We start from the raw sequence: 21,068 nt of genomic DNA on the forward strand, positions 1-21,068 counted from the left end.
ACCCTGCCGATGAATTCAGTTTTTTACCCCTGTCTGTTTGTTTGTTTGTTGGTGTGTTTGTTTGCTGGTAAGCAGGATTTTTCATAAAAACGCCAGCTCTTGGTTTAAGGATTTGGTATGGCTCTGGAAAGAACCATTTAAACTTTGGTGCAGATCTAGGAAATCCATTGTTTTTTTGTTACTTTTATTAACATTGCAAGATAAATGTTTGTTTTTTTTACATTTTCCCAGGATATAATTTGTGAATCGTTGTGAAATTTGGTGCCTATTGAACCTTGGTCGATGTATGCACTCCCATGAGTGTCATTCTGGTATTTATAAAGTGGTAGAGGAACGTTTTTCTGGACACATCCATAGAAGAAGTCAATGAATAATGATGTACCTTTTTAATTTATCAAAAAACTGTTTAGAAAAACAAAGTGCACAATTTGTCTCAAGGGAAAATGCTTGATTCCTAATATTTAAGTTTGAAGCAAAAGTCAGAATTGAAGTTACTGAGCTGAACAACAGGGCAGTACTTGGTACTTCACATGCTTTTAAGAATGTTTACGTCACATGGTGGATTATTGACATGTATTTATGTTTGTCTCCGCAGTCTGATAATCGTGATTTCCCTGGTCAAGTGTTAAAGGAGGGAGACGTGCATAACGTAAGTGCTGTTCTCCAGTTTGTGGATGTGTTCATTTGTGATTTTGTGTTCCTGAATTGACCTGATTTGTTACTATTTATTAGTTCTACAAAGGATTTATCTCACAAATTAAACAAGATGCTAAAAAAGGATTGTGTGGGTATGTTGTGAGGTTTTGTCACGTGCCTATGCCGGTGTTATTGTTATGTAGGCTTCAGACAGTCGCATTGTGCTTCGGCTGACACACACACACTGATGTCAAAGTTTAATTCCAGATTATTGTGTTCGGGACATGAAGGGACTGTAGGCTGTGTGTGGCTCAGTAATCAGTCTGTGTCACCCTGGCTTTTGTGGTCGTGTCAGGATCGGGACGCTGTGTGCCCCGGGTGATTCCAGGCAACTGAGTTTTTATTCTGTGAAAGATGCTTGGTTTGGTGGAGAGTTATTAAATAATCCAATGCATGAACAGCGAAAATAGATAGTCTACAACTGCAGAAAGCCATTTTTGTTGTATCAAAAACAATAGTCAAGTGTTTAAAGGGCCCATATTGTGTTAAATACATTTGCTGGGATTTTACTATCCTTTATACTTGAAGGGGTCAGTATGGAGCCTCAAAGTATGAAAACAGTCACTCCGCTGACTTTTTCACTCAGTCCATTCTAAGAAATATGTTATTGAAACGTCTTGTTCCGTACTTCCTCCCCCGTTTGATGTCACTCGGGATCGCACTCGCCCCACCCAGCTGGTATCAGTCCAGCCTCTGTACCCACCACCCTCCCTCCCTGTCAACTCCACCACCACCCCTCCACACTGAACACAGCACCAAGCGGCCTTGTTGCTGAGCTGGCAGCTTGTTAGCTACCACAGGCTAACCACAACAAACAACACTGCAGAAACACTGCAAACATGGAGGGATGCAAGAAAAATAATGTGCACATTCCTCCTAAGAACGTTACTGTTCGAAACCAGCGGTTACGCTTTATTTCTTCTGACGTACCATATGGCTGTGTAACCTAGACGTTACTCGTTCCTCGGGACTGAAACTCTGTTGTGAAACTCCATACTGTAACTCGGGACGTTACTCCTACATTGACCGACTGTCCATCTAAAACTTGAACAAACATGAGGATGATGATAAATTACCGTTCAGAAACATCCTGTTGTAACTGACTGTAAATATGTGACTGTTCTTTTATAGCGGTATCCAAACATACCAATGTCACTTTCAGCTGTGTTTACAAAAGTGAATGTGCCAGAATGAGCCCGGTGATAGGCCTGGTCATGTGTCACTCAAAGTGCCAATCAGAGGAGGGGCTAAAGAGGCAGACGAAAACAGCCTGTTCTGTCTGCAGCTCCAGAGAGAGGAAGCAGAGAGGACATGGAAATACACATTGCAGCAGGTTTTTTTTTCTTTGAACCACTGATATATCATCTTAGAGGTACCAATACCTCAGAGTAACTCCCAGAAAGACTTAAAATATGGGCCCTTTAATTTAGGTTTATTAGATATTCCATTTTATGAAGTCTTTGGGACGACCTGGTAAATTCAATATGACCTGATCTTTACAAGTGACACAATGTGCCCAAGCTATTAACACAAACACATGTTATCTGTCATGTGTTTGCTGGGCACACCTCTTAAACAATCAAAGTGCTGCTGGGAAAGTAAATTAACCCTTAGATTTACTGATTGGTTGAACCTTTTTTGATTTCAAGACTCTTTATTGTCAAGTGTGGAAGAAAATTCCACAAACCAGGTGTTTGATGGTATTTGGTGGTGTCTCACTGCTATGACCTTGATAAACAGGGTTTATGCTCTTATTCAGTGATTTTTGTGAGTTTTGTTCCAACTGCCACAGCAGATAGACACAGATGATGATCTCATGTCATTTTTTTCATATTAAATTATATGAAACTGTATAAATACTGGCTTTTGTGAACTTGTGGACAGTTCCATTTTGAGCACCTGGGCTTGTTGTGTAAACTCTGCAGCGCTTACTATTAAAAAGACTCAAAGGCCTCTCCAGTCTGGGAACTTCATTAGTTCAAGAGCATTCTGCTTCAGCTCAGTCATATGTCTGCAGTCAACTACTCTCTGAGGTGCACATTATATCTACTGGGTAAGCATCTGGGCTCTGACAGGACCAGGATTTTCTTATGATTTATTCATTCAGTAGTCGATTTACTTTAGTGTTTAAGGTCATTGTCCAGCGACATCTCCAAGCTTCCTCTGATCTTCAGCTGACAGACGGCCACTCTGACATTATCTGGTAAGATACACTGATAAACTTAGAAACTGCGTGTGTCAAGCTGTTCTTTTGGCAACTTGACACTCTAATTTCAGAAATGTTTCTCTGTCTGTCTGTCTGTAGCAGACATATCTCTAGAGCTGTTCATCTCATCAGCTCCACACTGGGCATAGGAATTGTTAAGAGCAAACAGCAATAGTCTTGAAAGTGTTGAGATTTGGATGTGAGATGCGTCAATATAAATAAACAGACGACATACACCAGCAGCGATTCACCTTTTTTGTGCAGCCGGTCTTTATTTCCAAAAAGGTCTTTCTAAATTGACATACATCCTCTTAAATAAACCGAAGGCTTGGCATTAATGTAATGTCCATTATTTTATATTTATTTTAAAGCCGTTGAAGCTCAGAGCCTGAACAATTTGACTGCATATGTTGAGCTTGTGTGTTCATACTCACATACTGCTGTTGACTTGCTCAGAAAGTCTGGATGTAATGAGACTTTGCTTTTTCTAGAAAAAATACTGACGATATTTTGGTGTGTGTGTCCAGTGTGAGATGGGTGACGAGACTCTGAGTGTGTCGGACAGCATCAGAGGTCGGTCCAGGTCCTTCCTACTCACCATCAACCTGAAGGAAGGACGTAACCTGGTCATCAGGGACCGCTGTGGTAAGAACCTCACCTTAAACTACTACATATTACATTACATTACATTTCATTTAGCTGACGCTTTTATCCAAAGCGACTTACAATAAGTGCATTCAAACCCGAGGGTACATACCAAGGACGACAAGAATCAAGAAAGTACAATTTCTTAAAATAAAGCAAAACTACAAAGTGCTATAAGTAAGTGCCATTTAAGTGCTACTAAAGTGTTAGTGTTTTTTTTTTTATTCAAGGTAAAGTCGGAAGAGGTATGTTTTTAGTTTTCGGCGGAAGATGTGTAGACTTTCTGATGTCCGGATGTCAATGGGGAGCTCATTCCACCATTTAGGAGCCAGGACGGAAAACAGTCGTGTTTTTGATGAGTGTTTAGCTCGCAGTGAGGGAGCAACGAGCTGATTGGCCGAAGCAGAGCGGAGTGAACAGGGTGGGGTGTAATGTTTGACCATGTCCTGGATGTAGACTGGACCGGATCCGTTCACAGCATGGTACGCAAGTACTAGTGTTTTGAACCGGATGCGAGCAGCCACTGGTAACCAGTGAAGGGAGCGGAGGAGAGGAGTAGTGTGAGTGAATTTAGGTTGGTTAAAAACCAGTCGAGCTGCTGCATTCTGGATGAGCTGCAAAGGTCGGATGGCAGTAGCAGGTAGACCTGCCAGGAGGGAGTTACAGTAATCTAGACGTGAGATGACCAGAGCCTGGACCAGAACCTGCACCGCCTTCTGAGTGAGAAGGGGGCGTATTCTCCTGATGTTGTACAGCATGAATCTACAGGACCGTGTTGTTGCAGTAATGTTGGCAATGTTGCACATGTTCTGTCCCTATCACTAAGGCACTGTTTGTTTCCTCTACCACTATATGAACTCTATCATGTCTGCATATGACGATGATCAAGTGACACTTGATGCTGCAGGGCCAAAGGGATGTAAAAAAAAAAGGGGCACAGATCATTTTACATACATGTATGATCAATACAGTAGAGTGCACACAGCAGATGTGTCTTTAGTTAATCATGTAGTATCCCATGGAGAAGGTGGCAGCTGTTCTGTGGCGTGACCTAATGAAGGTACTGCACATGTTCAGTAAAGATGGTACAATACGTGAAAACACACACAGAGTCTGAGCCTGAGCAAACAATACTGAATCAACAGTATTAGAACTGGGCTCTTGCACGGGCAAATGATACATCAGCATGTTCGGAAACACACAAACTAATATGTGAAGTCATGGCTTTATATAAGTCAAACTGCCTTTACAGTGTTTAGTAAGATCTTCACCACACTACCTTTTTCTGTCCCTATGTATTTTCTGTCCCGGAGACTTCAGCCCCAAAACTTAAATTGAAAGACTACACACTGCATTTTTCCCAACTGGTAGAGTACATACTTTGTGCTGTGTGGTTGACTTTATAATTCTGTCACAGGAGTAAAAGATGTGAACTGAAGTGTGTTTGTTACTACTCCTTAATGTATTCCTTATTTTTTAATAATTGTGACATTCCTAAACATTTTGTAGAAATTGGTTGCTGCAACTTGATTGGATCTTGTCATGGATCTTCGTAAGATGGGGAATGAAGTTGACTTACTAGGAATGATTAGTGTTAATATCAATTGATTTAGCATATGTTTTAATTTTTTATAGAATCTAAGGAAATTATGTAAGTAACTCCTGTTACTCTTGACATCTTCTTTTTCATCTTATCACCTACTGTACATCATCGTGTACATCATCACATATTTGATGTGCCGAGCTGTCCTTGTATGTGAGTGCTCTTACTGTTATTTCCTCAACCGAGGAGGTTTTGTTTTCACCCCTGTCGATTTATTTGTTTGTTTGTCTCTTAGTGAGTTTCAGGTTTATAACGTTTTCACTTTCTTTAATAGGTTGAGCATTTGTAAAAAGGTTTTCACCTTTTACCGGGGATCATTTCCTGGCTATGACTTAGAATTTGGTGTGGTTTGATTGAATTTAAGGGGTCTTTGGGTCTTTATGGAGTTATGTACTCTTTTGAGAGACATTTAAGTTTATTTATTCTGTCACTCGGTTTCTTTTTCTCATGTTTAATATGCTTTGATCACCCTGTATCAACTCTTATCTCACCTTATCTTGTGTGTGTTTCCTAAACTCATAAATCTTTTGACAGTATCTGCACCTAGAGGAGTGTGTGATGTTTCCCTGGAAGGTTCAAACGTCACTGCATTCTCTGCTGTTGTGCGTATAATGCCTGCATCGGCCTCAGTTTGTGTGTTTAGCCTTGGCTTAATGACAGCCAGGAATGCTTGAGTTATACACACAGGGTTATTGACTCTATGGACACTAAACACAGCCGGGTGTCAGGTTAGCCATTTGTCTCTTATAACAGCCAGGGCAGGATTCCATCTACAACCTGTCTGGGCCGCAACCTGACTTCAGTACTACAGGTTTTTCACTCTGGGCATGTATTTGGTTTAATTTCTCTTAATCAAATGGACTTCTATGTACAAAAGCAGGCTGTGGGTAAAGAGATAATGCAGGAGAGGCAGGCGGAGGATCAAGAGGCAGGAGGATTTGGTTTCACCACATTATTGTTAAAACCACGAAAAACCATATGGTCTTTTAGAAGTAGCTCACGAACATTCTTTTCTTTTTCTGTTTGTTCAGATTATATGCACTGCACTCAAAGATTATGCTGCCGATGGACGATGCTGGTTTGATGCGCAATGAGTTTATTATGCCATGCTTATACTGTGACACCACGCACACGGAACCAAACATGATCATAGTGTCTGCTGCCCTCATGTGGTTGATTGACAGAACAGCTGGTCCCAGGTTGTACGTCCATTACTCTGAGCTGAAGTGACATAAAAGTCAAAATCACTGTCCCAAAAGCTGAAAAATAATTATTATAAAATAGGAATAACTGGAACAATCCCCTTTTCCTGCTGCCCTGTCTATACGTGATGCAATATTTTAATTAAGACAAGTTAACTCACAAAAAACGACGTGTTCAGAAGCCGTTTCTTATTACAGTGGAAGCTGAAATTTGATTGGTTGATGTCTCAGGAAATTGTGGTTGCTCTGTCAAGGATGAAAAAACCCCACATCCTCTATACTGACATATGGTGACACCACAGTGTGAGCGGGGTCAGGGTCCACCCTTTTACTGGAAACGGCTGCTCTTCATGAGAAGTTTAAAAGGCTATTTAGCAACTATGTTTGGAAATTAGCAGCAGGGTGACTTACTTTTAAAAGATTAAGTGAATTTAGAAACTAAACCAATGTTAAATTACAGATCATGAGAAATATTGTGACCTATAGAGTAAAATAATACCCCACTATATATTATAAAGTGGGTCGCATGTTTTGGTGCATGAAGTATCACTGTGATACTTCTGTGAATATAACCCAAATGTGATGGATTAATGTGATGCTAAATCAGCTAAAACTATCAGAAAATATTCTAAACTGCTTGTTTGATGTTGTTTATCCTTTCCAGGTACCAGTGACCCTTACGTCAAATTCAAATTTGATGGGAAAACGTTCTACAAAAGTAAAGTGGTTTATAAAAACCTGAACCCCACATGGAACGAGACCTTCTCTCTACCTGTGAAGGATCTGAATCAGAAACTGTACATCAAGGTAAATTCTGTCACTCTTTGTGGCTTAAAGAAATTCATTGTTTTTTAATAAAAGAGCCTGCTAACGTTAGGGACGTGGGATAAGAAAATGTCCTGTATGTGTAGAGTATGTATGTGTATGTGTAGGTGTGAGATCTGGCTGAATCATCTGATGTTCAAAGGTTTTTCACATTTCACAGAGCTTTGGGGTCTTGTGTGCACTTCGTGTGATGTGTCTGCAGAGTTATGCATAAGTGAAGTTTAATTTGCGGATACAAACAAGTTCAGTGAGTTTTTTGTCATCTGTATGGGAGAAGTCAGAACATGAATTTAATGTTTTATTCATCAAGTTTTGCTCCTACCGTACTTAACCTGAAGTCAACTGTTGTTTCACCCACCTATCAAGCTTGTTCCTGCACGTTTAGTTTTTTCTCTGCTGCATTTCATTCCAGTGAATCATGTCTGCAATGAAAGTTTGTGTTGTGTTGCTATGTGAGCATGTGCCTGCTCAGTTTATGCACATCACTGACAGTAATGAATCAACCTTCATCACGGTGTATGATGTTCCACAGCAGCTCCCTCTCTGTATCAATGATGTCTTGTTTTACGGGACGCAGGTCTACGACCGTGACCTGACAACGGATGACTTTATGGGCTCTGCCAGTGTTGTCCTGAGTGATCTGGAGATGGACAAGTAAGTTCCTTAGCAGTTTGGTTGTCGAGTTGGAAGCAGCTGGACCATGCACTTTACTGAAAGTCTGAGGCCAATACTGATACAGATATGAGTGATAGTTTTTTCAGAACAAACATTTTTCATAAGGAAAACCTTACCTCTTTAAATCTTACAGGAACACTGGGCAGTTCAAAAAAATTTGTCTCAGAATCAAGTGGAGATGCTCTTCAGGTCAACAAAACACCTTTGCCATGTCCATACTATAGTTTCTTGTTCCACATTAGCTGCAGTTGTGCTAATTAGAATAAAATATCACCTAGGTTAAACTGAATAGGTGATTTTACTATTAAATAAGTATTTACTAAACCAGAGGTTCCTGATAATTTTTTCTATGAATGGTGGACATTTCAACTAAAGACCCAGAGGGCCTAAGGATGCGAGTTCCCTAAGCAAAAATTAAAGATTAGAAAAAATATAATTTAAATATTATCAGTACATAATTATCTTTACCGCTTATCATTTGAGGGTTGCTGGGGACTGTCATTGGCGACAGGCAGGGTACACTGTGGACTGGTCGCCAATGTATCGCAGCATCAAAATGCATAGAACAACAACCATTCACACTCACATTCATAGCTAAAGCTCATTTAGAGTCTCCAGTTAACCCAACCCCAGCCTGCATGTCTATGGACTGTGGGCGAAAGCTGGAGAAAAACCCCACAGACACAGGGAGAACATCCCAAACAGAAAGTTGCATCTTTATGAAGCCTACTTTGGGTGTTTTTTGATGATAGTGTTGCAATGGTGTTTTTAAGTCATTACAACGACATGAAGTTATGTGACAGCCCCCTCCCGAAACTGTATCAGCAAATCTAGTAAAGATTACTGCAGGATTGTATTTGACCGTAGGGAGGTAATTTATTAGCACATTTTATTTCCTAATATGCTCTTGTATACAGCCCATATTAAACAAATAACACACATCTGCTCCAGGGTAGCTAACTGTTTGAAATCAGATGGTGTGTGTTTGGCCAAATGTAGATCTAAACTGAAACTGTACTTTATTTTTGTTCCAGAGTCAGTGAGCTGTCGTTGCCCTTGAATGACCCAAACAGCCTGGAGCAGGACATGGGCGTCGTGCTGTTGGACATGAACCTTTCGGTCAGAGATGGAGGCAGTAAAAGAGGCCAAGTATGACAAGCTCACATGTACTGTGTAATTACTGCAGGTTTTCAAGCCATAGATGTTTGTTGCACCTTATATTACATGTTTGTTTCTATGTATCTCTTACTAACCAAAGTGTTTCTGTTTGCACCTAACATGCATGCTCCCGTCTGCAGCGGTGGCCCCAAATACGAAAACGAAGTTTTAGGGTAAGACATGAAGGAGGGAAAACGCTTGACAGACATTAAGTTATATTTACTACGCTGAACATTGCATACCTTTCTGCTAAATGTGAAGAAGACTTTACTGGATAAAAGAGGAAAAGCTACAGTGACCGACAGAAAGACAAATCTAGAGCTTCAACCATCATACTTATGGTTTGGCCTTCTTCTGTTACAGCGCAGATTAAACAAACTAATACCACCAGGTACATGGCAGCAGATCCGGCATCAACATGTTTTAAGTGTTTAATTTGTTTTTCCAAAAACAAAATTGTATAAAGATGTATAGTCTTTGTAACAAAAACTTGCTATAACTCATCAATCAGTGGCACAGAGCCTTGTTGTGATCTAACAACTCTTGAGTTTGTTTGAATCGGTCCCACACATCCTCCCACACAGTAATTTAGAAATGATTAGACCAAGAAATGTAATATCTACATCAGCCATCACAAGCGCACAGTAAGAAAAAAGTCAGTTTAGAAGCAAAACCACTGAGATTGATGAGCATGCAAAATAATGTGCTTATTAGTTAAACTTGTCATATGTAAGGAGAAGAATGCATTTATTATTTTCAAATAAAAACATCTTCAGGTAATTCATTCAGATTAACTTCCAAAATGGAGGTCAAAGGTCAAGGTCACAATGACCTCATTTGCATTCGGAATTTGTTATCTTTGACGCAAAGACACAGATTTTCTGTTTCGATATGGTTGGCCAAAGGTCACAGTGACCTCACAAATGCTTTTGGCCTCTTGAACATTAGTCTGCTTTCAGGGGATCTACTCCATTTTTGAAAGATTAAGTGATTAACTTTTAGTGGTCAAAGGTAGGCGTTCAATCGCAGGGCAATAATTCTAGTCTGAAGAATGGAACAACATAAATGTTATTTAAACTTTAAACAGATGTTACACTGGGAAGTATTCAGAGATGGACTAAAGTATTTTACGATAGTAAAAAATACATATATTTATACGCACATAGGGAGTTGACAGCTTTATCCTATGTCCCAGATTAGGTTGTTTTTTTTTCTGCCCTCAGAGCAGCTGCTGAAAACATGACTTTTACTTGTCATACTGTTGTCAGTAGTGCATGGACCTCTCAGTAGCGTGAGAATGACAGTTCTCCTTCAAATGTTGCAAACAGGCGTCTTGCCTCATCCCTGGTCTAAAACTTTTGACCGTGTCTGCATGTTCATGAGCTGCGGGCTTATAACTGTGTTTGCATTACTAAACGGGTGTACCTAATAAATTGCTTTGAATGCATGTTCCCCCTGCTGCTTCAGATACGCGTCGTCATCTGCCAAGTGCATGCAGCGCAGCATGTTAATGGAAACACGATTTTCTGCTTATGCATGAGGCAGAACTGAGTCAGACAAGACAGCAGTGTCAGCTTGATCTGTGTTAATTAAATCTGTGTTAAATGTATCTCCCTGCAGCGTTGTGTCTTCATGAAAGCTTAGCTTATTATCTGAGAATATGGCTCGGTCTTCTACTGTGCTGTGTATGGAGGAGACCAAGAGAGACTACTACTGCTCTGTGCTTTGCTTAATCTTTCAGTGAAATGAAAAGGAAATAGATTTTCACAGGAGAAGTGGAATAAGGGTGTCTTATTCGTTTTATCTGTCAATTGTCCATCTTTGTAGTGTGCTGATTGTGATGTTCAAAACATTGATGTGGTGGATTTTTATATTTTAATAGTGTATATATAGTAGTTCATCTTTATGTAATGAATTTGTGTTACATAGTAACAATGTAAATCAAAATTTTAAAGGAATTGGATTAATTTTCGTGTTGTGAAATCCTTTCCCTCTCCTGTCGTTGTCGTCTCCTCTTGTCTCCTCACGTTTAGTCGGGAGCGTCCTCTCAGAGTCTTCGTCTGTCAGAGACGCTGAAGAAGAGTCAGCTTTGGACATCTGTGGTGTCGGTGACTCTGGTGGAGGGTCAAGAGCTGCCGGTGGACACTCAGGGAGGTCAGCTCTTTGTTCGCTTCAGACTGGGAGAGCAGAGATTCAAAAGCAAGGTACTGGATAGAGATTTGATGCTTTTCATCCACTCCACACCCCCTCGCCTTTTGTTTTTTCCAACACCCTCCTTCTTCTAAATTGACTGCAATTCATTTTTTCATTCTCACAGCCACTTATTTACTAATATTTTTTTTGTTATTTTGAAATTAATATATATTTATTTGTATATTTTTCAACTACGAGTATCGCCTACACAAAGAATGAAAAAATGAAATAAGTTTAAATAATCATTACAATGATAATAAAGAAGCTCTGCACAGATTTTATACGTGAAGATTAGTTAGTTCCTCACAAAAACTGCAGTAAAATTTTACTGAAGGTGGTCGTTAATATTCATCCCTTCTTTTTGACAAAGCATTTAGCATCGTTCCAAGTAAAAACTCTCTTCATTAATTTGGTCGATATAAATGTTTGATGGTTGCTTAAGATACATTTGTAGCATTACAGGTAATACCTTTACACCAATTAAGAACATCTGAACAACATCTGTTAAGAACAGAGGATGTCACACCTTAAGCCCAATGAGGCTCATTGTGATTTATGAATATGGGCTATACAAATAACATTATAGTAGTTGGAATGTAAATGTTCTATATTTGTGTAAGTAATACTGGTCAATTTGATGTTTCAAATAACAGAAAAAGGGATTACTTTTATATCATGTTTTATGCATGATGAGATTACCATATAATAGCAATGCACTAGATATATGTACATGTTTTGTATTCTGCTCCTTTTCTTTTCCTTTATTTATATGCAGGTTCAAAGTGACAGTAATTATTCATTAGACTTTCATGAGCAGTGGAAATTTATAATGCTGCTAAACAACAAACGTTCACACTCTAGTCTGTGGGAAAATCACATTTACCAACACAGGTAAAATGAACATAATTCAACCAGTTAATGTTATAAATATGAATTGTGCGAGCACATCTGCACAACCACTAACTCCTTGTATGGTTTTTTACATTTTATTTGTACAATAATAATAACTTCAACAACATCTAGCATAAGTTGAATTACTACAATGACAACATTAAGGAGATTATTGAGGCGATGTTGCCTGCCTGAATCTGAATGGCTCCTGTCATTGTTTTAAAGTATACACAAATGATGGTGAAAGCATCTTATAATGTTCACGGTCTCTCTCTGATTCAGAATCACTGCAAAGTGGCGAAGCCTCAGTGGAGAGAGAGGTTCACCTTCAATCAGTTCGTGGACAGTCCAGGAGTGCTAGAGGTGGAGCTCTGGTCCAAGGAAGGACGAAGGACAGAGGAGTGTTTGGGAACGTGAGTCTGGATTCAGCTCTGTGACATGTCATCTATTGTGCACATATAAACACACAGGCTCAGTTTACACAAGACTTGGGTCTGTTCCATGAGTCTAAAAACGAATGATGCGTCTCACCAGGCCATGAATGCCTTGTGAATAACTGTGCACGTGTAATAAATATAAACCTAAGTATAATTCTGTAAATGCATTGACTGAGATACCAAAGAAGAGATTGTATACATGCCACAGTGTGAGTGACTGTGCTGTGTGTTTGTGTGTGCAGGTGTGAAGTGGACCTATCCAATGTCCCTCTCAATCAGAAGCAGCTGTTCACACACTCGCTGGTACCGGGGAGGGGACGTTTGGTTTTCTTGCTCATGCTGAACACGTGCAGCGGCGTCTCCATCTCAGATCTGTGCGCTGCACCTCTCGATGAACCTCAGGAACAACAGAACCAGCTGGACAACTTTGTCAGTATTTCTGTGCTGTGTATCATCTGTATGTGCTCCCTTCAAGTGTCACTTTACCTGACACCTCTGTCATTTGATCCATACCAGCCCTCATCCTCAATGTTTATTCAATTTTATTATAAAAGTAAAAGTTTCCTACAGTTTTCTTAAAAATGACAAGAAATCCAGACAAGATAGTCTGAGTGTTTATAGAGTGAATATTAGGGAAGTTTGAAGAGAGCATTTCCTCTGCTCTTAGTTGAAGGACCAAAAGATGGCAGTATCTGAGTGCTGAGAGTCTGTAACAGGGAATCCTGCTATGTCAGTGCGGAGCTGAATAGTAAAATCTAACATAATTATAAAATTCTAATTTTAACATCAAATAGGCCGCTGTGTAGTGAATTCAGAAAATTGGGGTTTTCATGTGTTATCACCAAATACAGCTGGATGTTATGCTTCTAGCAATGACAGGCGATGACTTGCTTGGAATGGACTATATTCAAAAATCTCCTCTGCTGAATTAAGTATGGAATGGTCCAATAGAAAGAAACCCTTCCAGAGATGCTGTGCCACTGCATCAGGCCTTAACCATGTTTATCAAAGGGTCGTTCAAATTAAACAATGGTTTTTATGTTTTAGTCTATTAAATAAGTCATGCATAGCCTCCTTTACATTGATTGGAAACATTTTCCTTGGCAGAGCACAATTTTAGTGGTTATAACCTGTAACACATTTAAAAATGAAAATGCAGTGATTGGAGTAGTCGTTTGAATGTTTAAATATATGAGTGTTTTTATGGATTTCTCAAGGAAATACTAGAAAAGAAAAAAATTCGAATTCACCTCAATCATTTCATGCCTTCAGCAATTAGTCTGTTCTAGACGTCACAATGTCCCATAAATCATTTAAAATGTAAAAGGGTCTATTAAGCAGTTTGTTGAGGGAAAAAAACTGCATATACCGACAAGCCTACATCTGTTATGTAAACATTTTTAGTGTGCAAATAGAAAATGCAGAGGACTATAAATATGGCAATACTTTTTTCTGTTAGATTTTAATAGAAACCTGAGGCCTAGGAACAACGATTTTGCTCTTGATAAAGACATGAAGATTGAATGAAGATGAAGATTTTTTGTGAATCATTTCTATACAAGGATTATGTTTAGACTCTTTCAGTGTTTTCTCACTCCTGTACTGCAATGGAAAGAAAATCTTTCACATTAATTTAATGATAATTTAAAATAATTCATGCTTCCTGTCCACAGAGTTTGAAAAAGTCCTTTCAAAACCTCAGAGATGTTGGTTTCCTTCAAGTCAAAGTTATCAAGGCTGCAGATCTACTGGCTGCTGATTTAAACGGTGCGTTGATGTTTTGTTGTTTTTTCAGTGCAGTGGCCGGCAGGACCCCAGCGTTAAAGTGTTGTGTCAAATTTTGTGTCATGTTCTGTAGGAAAGAGTGACCCGTTCTGTGTGTTGGAACTGGGGAATGACAGACTTCAGACTCACACCATCTACAAGACCCTCTACCCAGAGTGGAACCAAGTCTTCACATTGTCAGTCTCACTATCTTTTCTATCATAAATACCCCCTGATGTTTGCACTTTGACCACGTGTGTGTTTTACTGCAAGTTTACGAATTATGACCTGATTCTATTGTGAGTGCCAGTTTGTAAAGATCCCCTGACCTTGTTTATTGCAGCCCTGTCAAAGACATTCATGAAGCGCTGGTGGTGACCATTTTTGATGAGGATGGAGACAAGGCGCCAGACTTCCTGGGAAAAGTTGCCATCCCCCTGCTCTTGGTACACACCACCTCACTCAGAGTCCATCATACAGACTTTTGACTTATCTATTAACACTCTGTGTCTAAATGAAAGTGAAGAAGGTGATGACAGTCCTGTGGGTTGAAGACCTGTTAAGATCTAATCCAGCATGACTGATGGACAGGTTCATGGCCGAGTTCAGCACCTGATGCCCTTTCTGTCCTGCAGATCCGCCAGGGAAAGCAGGTCACTTTCCCGCTGAAGAAAGAGGACTTAGGTGGCCTGTCGAAGGGGAGCATCACTCTGCAGCTGGATGTTATTTTTAACCCTGTAAGTAAAGGTTGAAACTGACGTGATGGATATAAAATATGGGCCTGATTCTGTCTGCTTCTCAATGCTTCTGTACTAATTTTTTTTTTTTTTTATCAGGTCAGAGCAGGCATAAAAACCTTTCAACCCAGAGAGAGAAGATTCATTGAGGATAATCCAAAATTTTCCAAAAAGGTAAATTTATGGTTAATCCATTAACTGTTGTTAAGATTTTAACCCCCCCCCCCCCCCCCAAAAAAAAAAAACAACAACAACAATTGATTAAGAAAGTAAGTGATGGCTGGTTCGATTATAAAGATAACAGGTCATTTTCACTCTGAACCCCATCAAATGAAAAGTTAGAAGGAACAAACTGTGGCGGTCTAGACAAATTATTTCTGTATTTGTTTCATGCTTGACTAATCATTTAAAGAGCTTATGGATGCAGAAAGGGAGAAGAAATGTGGCACAACTATCAGCATATTATTTATCAGCACATGAATACCTTTAGCCTTGATTTTCTCTAAAAGGCAGCAACTCCAGAAGCAGGGCTTCACTTTGCCCACAAATTAGTTGAATTGAGCTTTAATTGACCCCAACTGTGACGGAGCTCTTGTCTACTGTTCTAGATTAGTTTGATATACAGTGTGCATGACAGGCTGTGACACGGGGTGCCTGACTGTCTGTACTCCTCACAAAGACTCATTGTTGCAAGACAAAACGTTGTTCGCTAACGCCAAAATTGGCTTACACACGGAGGACCCGGATTGTACCGTGCAGGTTTTCAGTTTGTTTAAATGTTGAAAGTCTTGGTTGACAAAATCAGGTCAGATTACTGCCCCCCTGACCACAATGGCTCATGCCAAAACCCACCAGCTATTCTCACTGTTTCACTAGCTCACAGTGGAATGTTTCCTTTGCGGCATGATTAGAGCGTAAACATCATTTAGTGTGTTATTATCCATATAAAAAAAATATTTAAAATAATGTTTATAATCTGTGTCTTTCAGGCTCTGGCGAGGAACGTACTGCGTGTTCAGACACTGTACAGGGCTATCATGTCGACGCTGCAGTACATCAAAAGCTGCTTCCAGTGGGAGAGCGTTCAGAGGAGCCTGCTCGCCTTCATGGTGAAGTGCTTTAACTGCTTATCAACACACTTATCTGCATTTCCTCTGTTTTCCCTCCAAGGCTTCGGAAGACAACCGCAGTCTGGTCCAACCCCTGCTTGAACCCTCCCAGCTCGAATCTTAATCAATGCGGCGTTGGGCTCAGCAGAAAACGCAGGCTCGTCAACGGCTCTGTGTGTCGTGGAGGCTCTCAGTGTTGCGTGTGCCGTGGATGCAGAGTTAAGCCTCAGCTGGAGGAGAGTAGAGTCCCAGTGGAGTCGAGATGGTCTATTTTTGTTCTTCTTCCCTGACAACTCATTAACCCTCTGTCCAATCTGTGCTCAGTTAAACTTAGACCCCTCTTTACCGACAGAACTCCAATTAAAAGGCTCTTCGTAGATAACACAGATTCTCCAAGAGTCCGTTGTTCAGTACAAGCGTTAGACATGTGTAAAGACAAAATCACAGCCCTTATCTTTTTATTGAAATGGGTGCTGATCTTTTTGACTTATTCTCTCAGATCGAGCTCCATCGAAACTACGTGCAGCAAGATGTGCATTAACGATGCAGGCAATCAAGGTCATTCAGAGTTCTTTTTGTTTTTACAGCCCACGTCCTGTAGATGGCACTAAAGCTTTTCTCAGCATCTGAAGACTTCTTTATGAGACTGGTAAAGTGAGACTGTACACCAGCACAGATCTGTTATCTGAACACACGCCACTGACTGGGTTTTAGCTTGGAGTCGTGCATGTGGCTTATAATCTTGGAGCTCTGTGGTCCAGGGCGTACGTTACCAGAAACTGCTTACAATTTAAATATTTGTACAGCAGTTCATGTATAGGTGCTCACAGTGAAACAACACTTTTGGTTGGCAAAAAACGATATGATTATAATAGTTCTGAAGAATACCAAGTCTCCTCTTTATTTATATTTAGTGTTAATTCTTAGGGTATATACTGTAGATTTAGATAGATAGATAGATAAATGGATACTTTATTAATCCTGAGGAAAATTCAGAAATTTGCCTGAACTCAGTCACACGCACACATATATACAGTGAAATTACATCATACAAGCATGAACACACACACACACATCCTCCCACTGCATCTCAGGGTTGGAAATACGGTACCATCTGTACTCCTGTTTTCACACTAATGCTCCCTGCTTTTTTTAAGCCCCACTGAGGACAACTAGATTCCTGCCTAATACCACCACATAAGAGAAATGATTGAAAGCTTCACTGTACACGACCGGATACTGTGACAAACCACCTGCAACATCTGAGTCACACACCTTCGTGCAAACAGCTTTAGCTGCTGCACTTCCCTGTAAGTGCAAATTATTAGGTGCAGGTTATCTCAGTTCAGTCCCGGCAGTGTCAGTGCAATACCCTCTGAACTACAGCATAATACATCACTGACCTTCATTGCTTTATTTTATTGGATGGTCTGCCTTACTGTTGATTTTATTTTTTTCTTTCAAAATAAACAACATCTGTACTGTTAATCGCACATTAAAGCAACGAGCGATTTCCAAGTCGCACATCCCCATCCTCCAGTTCTCTGCAGCCTCCACCCAAACACACAACAGGAGAGGGGTCACCCAAAATACAAAGAGGCTTTCTAAGAAGTAAGACAAAGAAGAAGAAAACAACAACACAATGCTGAGAGGCAGAACAGCAGCATAACACCCACATGGTCAGAGGCAGCAGTGGGCTTCCACCCCCTCCTCCCATAATATAAAGAAATGTATATTAATGTTAATTTATCTTGTTACATATTTTATAAGACAGCTCCAACTCCTCTGTCTCCTGGTCCTTACGAAGAGGCTCTTCTAATGTTTTCCGAACCCTGGGAATGAGTTGGCGTCCAGTCATTACTGCCAACCAGTCAATGATTTCAGAAAAATATTCAGCACACCCCCTCCTCTCTCAGTGAATCAAGTGCTCTTGGATTACCTCTGTGTCATGGAAACCCTTCCCCTTATAATTGGTGTGGAAATCCTGCTGCATTCAGATAATGTGCTGCTTCCCTGCAGTTCAGTAGCTCTCCCCTACATTTGGTAGCCCTTCACATTTTTTATTTTCTCTGATCTGGATTGTATTTCCAGGTCCCTCCTTTTGCTGTTGAAGACTCTGTAATGCCTCTCAACCTGAAATACGCCGCAGTTATCACAATCTTTACGGGCAGAGTATACATTTCCACCAAAGCGTGACTTGGCTTTCCCCCCTTGTCCCCAGCTTGGTCCTTGCTAATAAAATATAACCCTTTCAGTGAGGAACTGGTTTCATCTCCTCTCCCAGGCTCTGGTTTGGCTTCTGATAACACAGACAAGAGCGTGCTTGGCTTTTTGCACATTAAAGCCGATAGTGGCGGCAGCAGTGTAGGCGAGGAGGAGGAGGAGGAGAGGGAGCGGGGGAGATCTGCCATCTTTTATGTCCGTTGGTGCCTCAGAGGAGAATGATGTCTTTACCAGATGTTCACTTCTATTTTTATTAGCATTTAAAAACCTGTAAACTGCCCCCCCACGCCTTTTGGCTTGCTGCCATTTTGGCCGGCACTGCCTCTCTGACAGGATTATTTTATAGCTCCATTTAGCCGTGCAGTCCAGACATCACAAGCGATATTTCTTTATTTTCTCATTCATTTCACCAGAGACAGACAGACACAGGTGGAATGTTCATCACAAGTGCCATTATGGCCGTGGATGACAGTCCACTAATGTACACGAGATGAGAGCAATTAGGCTTATGTTGTTAGTGTCAAAGCAAATGGAGGTAGAGTCGGTCCTGGTGAGTGTCTGCAAAATATCTGTATGTAGGAAGCTTGGCTGTGATAGCAGCAGTTCAGCCTGCATCAGCTTGATCACTGCTTATGTAATCAGTCGTGGAGTGGATCAAGCTTCAGCCGGCGGGGATTCATTGGAAATGTATCTGAATGTGACTTAATAGTTCTGTCCCCTCACCACCCTCCTGTCTGACCTCTGCGACCCTCCGCCTGCAGGTGTTTGTGGTGACAGTTTGGTACTGGGAGTTTTACATGCTGCCCTTCTTCCTGGTTTTGCTCATCTTGAGGAACTACCTCCAGATCCGCTACGGTCCCGTCAGCCACGACCTGGTAAGTGAAGAGCGGCGCCGTCGGCCTCGTCCGTCTTTATTTTGTTCTGGCAATTTAAAAAGCTGGTTCATTTCCATAGCAACTAGCTACACCTCTCCATAACACAAAATAATAAAATAACACATTGAATAGACTAACGCAACACGTCAGTATAGCCTCAGCTAATTTGCAGTGCTTGACCTTTGTTAACACTCCTTCTTTTTCCTCGGTCCACTTCTATTTATTGACCTGAGTCCTGTCTAAATGTTACAGCAATCTTATTAAACTCATAATTCTTTCATCTTTTCAAAGAAAAGGACAAAAGTTTGATAACGTAATGATTCTGAATACAGTAAGTGCATAGACAAAATTTGATTTCTAATTAAAATTTTTTTTCATCATGACTAAGTATTATTATATTACATTACATTATATCATCTATACCTTTTATCCTTAAAGAGCAGCTGGAGCCAATCCCAGGTGTCATTGGTTGAGAGGCGGGGCACAGCCTGAACATGTTGCCAGTGTATCACAGGGCCAGGCAAAAAAAAATTATATTGCGTTAAATAATCAGGAATATTACTCATAGATCAAATCAATTTTCCCATCTTTTTTACTTGCATGCAACACAATGACACATCCAAACTGATTTTTAGCACTTATCTTCTTTGAGTTTGCAGGCTGCAGAAAAATCTGATTTTCACCAAACTTACATTTTAATTGTCTATTTACAGAATGAAAATATAAATGTGGCGCAACCTTAGCATTTTGTTTTCTTCTGTTTCCAGTCCATTAGCAAATGTGAATTCAATACTCACTTTCCTTCCATTTCTGCCTAATATCCTCTCGTCTTAACTATGTTCATGAGCTAGTTTTTCTGTCTGTCCAATGCATCCACAGGGTTTTAGAGTTTTTCAGCTGCCTGCTGCTACCACAAGAAAGAGTTAAGAGATGGTGAAGTTGTGGACAGAAAAATCAGAACAATGAGCTAAAAGACAACAAAACACTCTGTACAGCTGAGTTGTATTCAGCTGATAATTCTCTGTGGGTTCATCAATTTGAGCAACTCACTGATGGTCATGTTATTATAAAAATATTAAATACATAACCATTGTCTGACCTTCACTTTGAGGCCTGTCAGTTTGCTGTGTCCTGCCATGCTGGGGTTGTGTAGAGGCTGATGATGGTGTCACCACTGAGTTAACACAGAGAGATGAGGTGTGATGAGTTTATCATGTAAAATCTTGGAACCATGAGAATGTCAACTCTCCTTTTATGATTCTTATGTTCCCAGGATAATATGGATTTGGGGGATGAGGATGAAGACGATGAGAAGGTGCGTACGTGTGGCTTGTATTTTCCCACTTCTTTGTTGAATCTGTATTTCATGTTTAGAGTCGAATTTGTTTATAACCTGTTATTGATCCATTTTGTTAAGCTCTTTATTCACTACCGAATCTGATGCATTTTGATTCCTGCCAACAACTGGATGGATTTCTTTGTAAACCTGTGGTTTGTAGAATACATTTGGGCTTAATGAAGACCTCATCGGCCCGCTTCCACATGTCACAACACATTCATATGCAAATAGAGGGGAGGGGAGAAAGATTCTGCCTGCTTTGGGGAAAGTCCCTGAGCTTAACACGCCCTATAATACCATCAATATGGAACTAATGACAGCACTTAGACATGCTTTTTCTAAGCTCCTCTTGACAGTTTGCGTTGAGAGTGTTACAAAGCTTTTAGCCAATGGAATATTTCTGTAGAACAGCAGCAGTTTATTGTAAACGTTTTGAATGGCCTGTGTCGGGCTGATGTAAAGCGGTTCTCATGCTGCTTCCAGTGGGAAC

General features: G+C 40.3%; 1 protein-coding gene across 3 annotated transcripts in view; it reads left to right on the forward strand.

Annotated features, from left to right (window-relative positions):
- LOC133955348 (multiple C2 and transmembrane domain-containing protein 2-like) overlaps nt 1-21,068 on the forward strand; it is a 35,593-nt gene that overhangs the window by 10,565 nt on the left and 3,960 nt on the right. For 2 of the 3 annotated variants that reach the window (XM_062390148.1, XM_062390156.1), the window contains exons 3-19: nt 596-649; nt 3,430-3,547; nt 7,017-7,159; nt 7,755-7,831; nt 8,887-9,001; nt 9,151-9,183; nt 11,044-11,214; nt 12,377-12,507; nt 12,774-12,960; nt 14,205-14,298; nt 14,390-14,492; nt 14,639-14,741; nt 14,931-15,032; nt 15,132-15,206; nt 16,022-16,141; nt 19,126-19,239; nt 20,513-20,554. In XM_062390148.1, coding sequence (XP_062246132.1) covers nt 596-649; nt 3,430-3,547; nt 7,017-7,159; nt 7,755-7,831; nt 8,887-9,001; nt 9,151-9,183; nt 11,044-11,214; nt 12,377-12,507; nt 12,774-12,960; nt 14,205-14,298; nt 14,390-14,492; nt 14,639-14,741; nt 14,931-15,032; nt 15,132-15,206; nt 16,022-16,141; nt 19,126-19,239; nt 20,513-20,554 — 1,782 coding nt within the window. The remainder of the gene's footprint in view (nt 1-595; nt 650-3,429; nt 3,548-7,016; nt 7,160-7,754; nt 7,832-8,886; nt 9,002-9,150; nt 9,184-11,043; nt 11,215-12,376; nt 12,508-12,773; nt 12,961-14,204; nt 14,299-14,389; nt 14,493-14,638; nt 14,742-14,930; nt 15,033-15,131; nt 15,207-16,021; nt 16,142-19,125; nt 19,240-20,512; nt 20,555-21,068) is intronic. The other variant, XM_062390166.1, reaches the window with a different exon arrangement.

Source organism: Platichthys flesus, chromosome 1, assembly GCF_949316205.1.
Source record: "Platichthys flesus chromosome 1, fPlaFle2.1, whole genome shotgun sequence".
Lineage (NCBI taxonomy): Eukaryota > Metazoa > Chordata > Actinopteri > Pleuronectiformes > Pleuronectidae > Platichthys > Platichthys flesus.